The sequence below is a fragment of the Lagenorhynchus albirostris genome, chromosome 7, assembly GCF_949774975.1.
Source record: "Lagenorhynchus albirostris chromosome 7, mLagAlb1.1, whole genome shotgun sequence".
Lineage (NCBI taxonomy): Eukaryota > Metazoa > Chordata > Mammalia > Artiodactyla > Delphinidae > Lagenorhynchus > Lagenorhynchus albirostris.
The window spans coordinates 10,954,172-10,960,171 of NC_083101.1; the positions used below are offsets into that span (position 1 = coordinate 10,954,172).

The following is a 6,000-nucleotide window of genomic DNA, read 5'->3' on the forward strand; positions in this document are numbered from 1 at the left end:
TAGAGAAAGCCCGCACACAGCAACGAAGACCCAACGCAGCCAAAAAGTTAATAAATTAATAAATAAATAAATTTATTTAAAAAAAAAAGAGTACATACCTCAAAAAAAATATTGCTATAAAATGCTAATCATCATTGAGCTTTCAGCGAGTTGTAATCTTTTTGCTGGTGGAGGGTCTTGCCTCAGTGTTGTTTTTGTTTGTTTGTTTGTTTTAATTTATTTTTTAAATTTACTTTTGGCTGCATTGGGTCTTCGTTGTTGCATGTGGGCTTTCTTAGTTGCGGCGAGCGGGGGCTACCCTTCGTTGAGGTGCGCAAGTTTCTCATTGCGGTGGCTTCTCTTGTTGCGGAGCACGGGCTCTAGGCACTTGGGCTTCAGTAGTTGTGGCATGCAGGCTCAGTAGTTGTGGCTTGCAGGCTCTAGAGCACAGGCTCAGTAGTTGTGGCGCATGGGCTCAGTTGCTCTGCCGCTTGTGGGATCCTCCCAGACCAGGGCTCGAACCCATGTCCCCTGCATTGGCAGGTGGATTCTCAACCACTGCGCCACCAGGGAAGCCCTTGCCTCAGTGTTGATGCTGCTGACTGATCAGGGTGGTGGTTGCTGAAGGTTGGGGTGGCTGTGGCAATTTCTTAAAATAAGACCACAGTGACATTTGCCACGTCAATTGACTTTTTCTTTGATGAATGAATTTTCTGTAGCGTGCAATGCTGTTTGAACATTTTACCCACAGTAGAACTCCTTCCAAATTTAGAGTCAATTTTCTCAAACCCTGCTGCTGCTTTATCAACTAAGTTTATGTAATACTCTAAATCCTTTGTTGTTGTTTCAGCGGTCTTCACACAGCTTCTTCAGCAGGAGTAGATTCCATCTCAAGGGACCACTTTCTTTGCTCATCCATAAGAAGCAACTCCTCATCTGCTAAAGTTTTATCATGAGATTGCATCAATTCAGTCACATTTTCAGACTTCACTTCTCATTCTGTCTAGTTCTCTTGTTTCCACCACATCTGCAGTACTTCCTCCACTGAAGTCTTGAACCCCTCAAAGTCATCCATGAGGGTTGGAATCACCTTCTTCTAAAATCGTGTTAATGTTGATATTTTGACCTCTTCCAGTGAATCATGAATGGCATCTAGAATGGTGAATCCTTTCCAGAAGGTTTTCGGTTTACTTTGCCCAGATCCTTGAGAGGAATCACTATCTATGGGCAGCTACAGCCTTAGGAAATGTGTTTCTTAAATAGAACGACTTGAATGTTGAAATTACTCCTTGATCCATGGGCTGCAGAATGGATGTTGTGTTAGCAGGCATGAAGACAAAATTAATTTCATTGTACATCTCCATCAGAGCTCTTGGGTGACCAGGTGCTTTGTCAGTGAGCAGTAATATTTTGAAAGGAATCTTTTTTTCTGAGCAGTAGGTCTGCACAGTGGGCTTGAAATATTTAGTAAACCGGGTTGTGAACAGAAGTGCTGTGATACAGGCTTTGTTGTTCCATTTATAGAACACAAGCAGAGTAGATTTAGCGTAATTCTTAAGGGCCCTAGGATTTTCGGAGCGGTAAATGAGCATTGGCTTCAATTTAAAGTCATCAGCTGCATTAGCCCCTAACAAGAGAGTCAGCCTGTCCTTTGAAACTTTGAAGCCAGACATTGACTTCTCTCGAGCTATGAAAAGTCCTAGATAGTGTCTTCTTCCAATATAGGGCTGTTTCGTCTGCATTGAAAATATGTTGTTTAGTGTAGCCATCTTCTTTAATTATCTTAGCTAGATCTCTAGATAACTTGCTGCAGCTTCCGTATTAGCACTGCTGCTTTACCTCACACTTTAATGGAGATAGCGGCTTTCCTTAAATCTCATGAAACAACCTCTGCTAGCTTCAGACTTTTCTTCTGCAGCTTCCTCACCTCTCTCAGCCTTTATAGAATTGAAGAGAGTTAGGACCTTGCTCTGGATTAGGCTTCGGTTTAAGGGAATGTTGTGGCTGGTTTGATCTATACAGACCACTCAAACTTTCTCCATATCAGCAATAAGGCTGTTTTGCTTTCTTATCATTTGTGTGTTCACTAGAGTAGTGCTCTTAGTTTCCTTCAAGAACTTTTCCTTTGCATTCGCAGCTTTGCTAACTCACAAGAGACCTAGCTTTCAGCCTGTCTCAGCTTTTGACATTCCTTCTTCACTGAGCTTAATTATTTCTAGCTTTTGATTTAAAGTGAGAGATATGTGACTTTTCCTTTCACTTCAACACTTACAGGCGATTGTATGATTATTAATTGGCCTAATTACAATATTGTTGTGTTTCAGGGAATAGGGAGGCCCGATGAGAGGGAGAGAGACAGTAGAACAGCCAGTTAATGGAATAGTGAGAATGCACAACATTTATCAATTAAGTTTACCGTCTCATACGGGCGCGGTTTATGGCACCCCAAAACAATTAAAGTAGTAACATCAAAGATCACTGATCATAGATCCTCATAACAAATCTAATGATAATGAAAAAGCTTGAAATATTGCAAGAATTACCAAAATGTGACAAAGAGACACGAAATGAGCAAATGCCATTGGAAAAAATGACACTGATAGACTTGCTTGGTGCAGAGTTGCCACACACCTTCAATTTGTAAAAAATGCAATATCTGTGAAGTGCAATAAAGCAAAGCACAATAAAACAAGATATACTTATATACAGAAAAGAAAACTGGAGCGACCCAGTAGAATACCAGTGGCCCAGGTAGAATAGTATGAGTAGAAGCACATAGGATACCATGTGTAATTGTATGTAGAAACGTGAAGATTTCTGAATGGTTCCAGCAAAGAGCAAATTTAAAGATACTGTGAAGGATAAATTGGGAAAGGTAGATTATTCAGTTAGTTGTTCAACATCCACTGGTGCCCATTTGTGCCAAGCCCTGTGCTGGGAGCTGGGTACAGAGTTGAGAAAGATAAGCCTAGCCCTCAGGGGGCTCAGTCTAGTGATTGTCCTTGATAATTTTTTCCTTTATCTTATTTCTCTTCCCTGACCCAGGGCTTTTGTTCCTCCCTGTCAGAAACAGAGAAGATCCCCTGTTGAGACAATGTTTAATAACTTTTCATTGAAAGATACACATATTCAAGGAGCCAGTGTTTCTTCCACATTATAAAGCCCCTCCCATTTCCTGTGTTTTTTTCACAGATATCAGGGGTCTGACCAGTGCCTCGCAGCTGGAACAATTGAACAAACGATATTGGTACATTTGCCAGGATTTCACTGAATATAAATATACACATCAGCCGAACCGTTTTCCTGACCTCATGATGTGCTTACCTGAGATTCGCTATATTGCAGGTAACATTCTGGGTCCTGGGCTTCCAACCCTTCCTTGCTTTTCTTAACTTGCGAAGGGAATGAGGAAAGCAGTGTTTTCAGGATGCTGATGCCAGGCCTATCACCAGCTCAGAAAAGTTATATTATAATGAGAAGTTTGTTTTTTCTTTGTAGGGAAGAGAATCTAACATTTCCTAAGCTCCTGTGATGTGCAGGGTCCTTTGTGACCTGATATCACTTAATCTCAATTTCTGCAGGACTGGTGGTTGGTGATATTATGGCCATTCTATGGATGGGGAAAGAAGCTCAGAGTTTCTCAAATTAACATCATTTCCTGAATTACATACGTTAAAAGGGTGGATTTTATGGCATGTGAACTAACTATATCTCAATGTTTTAATTGATTTTATTTCATAGAATTGCCTATAGGTTTTTGAGGATCTTTCATTAAAAGTGATATCTTTAAAATAATTCTCAAAAATCCTGTGTTCAGGGCTTCCCTGGTGGCGCAGTGGTTGAGAGTCAGCCTGCCGACGCAGGGGACACGGGTTCGTGCCCCGGTCCGGGAGAATCCCACATGCCGCGGAGCGGCTGGGCCCGTGAGCCATGGCCGTTGAGCCTGCGCGTCCGGAGCCTGTGCTCCGCGATGGGAGAGGCCACGACAGGGAGAGGCCCACATACTGCAAAAAAAAAAAAAAAAAAAATCCTGTGTTCATAAAGGAATTTTTGTTTTAGTTGTTTTGTGGTCTTAACCCCTTTCTGAGCTTCTTGACATTTAAATAGGTCCATTTCAACATGAAATCCTGGCTTTTGTTGTTGCTTTAATTCATTTGGTAAAGCTTCTTGTTTATAGTTATCTAGCACATACTGAGGGGCAGCTCAGAAATGTGACCTCTGGGCTGAGATTGTTCCTGTAAAATTCAGCAGTACAATTTTGAAGGAAAAAAATTTTCAGTCTGATAAAATCAAATTTTACTTTTTGGGCCACAAAGTAGTCTAGGAGGTGTGAACTGGACTTAAATAAACTATTGGAATTTTAGGAGTGTTTTGATAGTGTATGTCTCAGCATTTTTAAAACTATGTTCTACCAAGCAAAATATTAATCAGGTGCTCTGTGAAATACAGGTCAATAATTATACCCCACTCTCCCCCACAGAGCTGGGTTGTCAACACTGTCAGCCCTTGGAATCACCTGGGAAGCTTTTAAAAAATATCCATTCTTGCGCTGCACCTCTAAAGATTCTGACTTAATTGATATGGAGTGGAGCCTGGTCATCAGTATTTTAAAAAAAAAATTACCAGGTGACTGTAGGGTTCTGTCAGGGAGAAGAACTATAGCCTCATATTTACAAAGTATATTAGCATACTGAGTGCTCTTAGAAATCCTCCAATAAAAAAAAAAAACCCTGTTTTAACCCTGAATTTCTCAATTTATTTGCCCCTGTAAACCCCATCTCCTTTTTCCTTGCTACGTTTTATTAACCCATTATACTATTCTGAAGAGCAGTATTTTATAGAATGCTAGTTAAAGAATCTACTAGGAAATGAAATAGGATATAAGTTTCTCGTTATTTTCGCTCTAAGAGGACATCAGGGGATACCTTTCAGTTTCAGATTCCTCATCTGTAAAATGGGGATAAAAAGTAAAATCTGTCATACAGAAATACTGTGAGAATTAAATGAGATAATGTATTTAAACACCTAGCATAGAGTTCAGTATTCTTTGGATAGTAGCAACAATTAGAGCTTGCACCATTACTGGACTCCCTAAGGCACCAAAATAGGTCTGGGTAATAGGATGTCAGCCCAGTCTGTTTTACCTTTGTAATAACTCGTGGCACTTTCCTCGCCCCAGTCACTAGAAAAGGCAGTGTTCTTTCACCAGCCCAAGAGGAGGCAAACACGCCCTTCTACTAGTGGCCACGGCTAACTCTTCTTTTTCTGCCTTTTCCCAGGAAAGATGGTGAATGTACCCCTGGAGCAGCTGCCCCTCCTCTTTAAGGTGGTGCTGCATTCCTGCAAGACAAGTGTGGGCAAGGAGTGACCTGTCCCCAGCACCCCTCCTCAGGCCAATGGCAAGGCCTGGGGTGGGCAGGACAGGCTCCGGAAGAAAGAGCCAGAGAGACCAAGATGGAGGCTGTGGAGCAGCCTTGCCAGTTGCCTCCATAGCAAAAGAGTTTTTGTTTGTTTGTCTTGTTTTTTTAACCTCATTTTTCTATATATTTATTTCACGACAGAGTTGAATGTATGGCCTTCAACATGATGCACATGCTTTTGTGTGAATGCAGCCGATGCATTTCCTTGCAGTTTACAGAATGTGAAGATGTTTAATGTTACAGTGTTGTCATTGTTTAGAGATAGTTCTTTTGTATTTTGAGGGAGAGGGTGGGATGGGGCTGAGATGACTATTTCCATAATATTGACAAAGATGACTACCTCATTGGAAAGGGAGGGGTGTGACCAACCCTACTTTTTCCACATGTTCTCAGCAGATTCATACATTTGTCTGTCAGAGAGCAAACTGCCTTTTTCTAGCTACAGAATTACCAGGTAAGAGAGCACACCATAAAAGGGAAAGTGGTATTAGGAGGTTTACTAAGCAAAGTGGATGAGACATTGGGAACAGGACCAGAGATGAGGATTTAGCTATCTCTTTTCTTTGGAAAGCATGAAAGCTGAGAGTTGGGCACAGTGACC

At 41.3% G+C, this 6,000-nt stretch overlaps 1 protein-coding gene across 2 annotated transcripts in view; it reads left to right on the forward strand.

Annotated features, from left to right (window-relative positions):
• The window catches only part of NR6A1 (nuclear receptor subfamily 6 group A member 1), a 202,397-nt gene extending 196,836 nt beyond the window's left edge, over positions 1 to 5,561 (forward strand). For both annotated transcript variants that reach the window (XM_060153299.1, XM_060153300.1), the window contains exons 9-10: positions 3,172 to 3,324; positions 5,259 to 5,561. In XM_060153299.1, the coding sequence (XP_060009282.1) occupies positions 3,172 to 3,324; positions 5,259 to 5,347 (242 nt within the window). In that variant the 3' untranslated portion in view covers positions 5,348 to 5,561. The remainder of the gene's footprint in view (positions 1 to 3,171; positions 3,325 to 5,258) is intronic.
• The last annotated feature ends 439 nt before the right edge of the window (positions 5,562 to 6,000 follow it).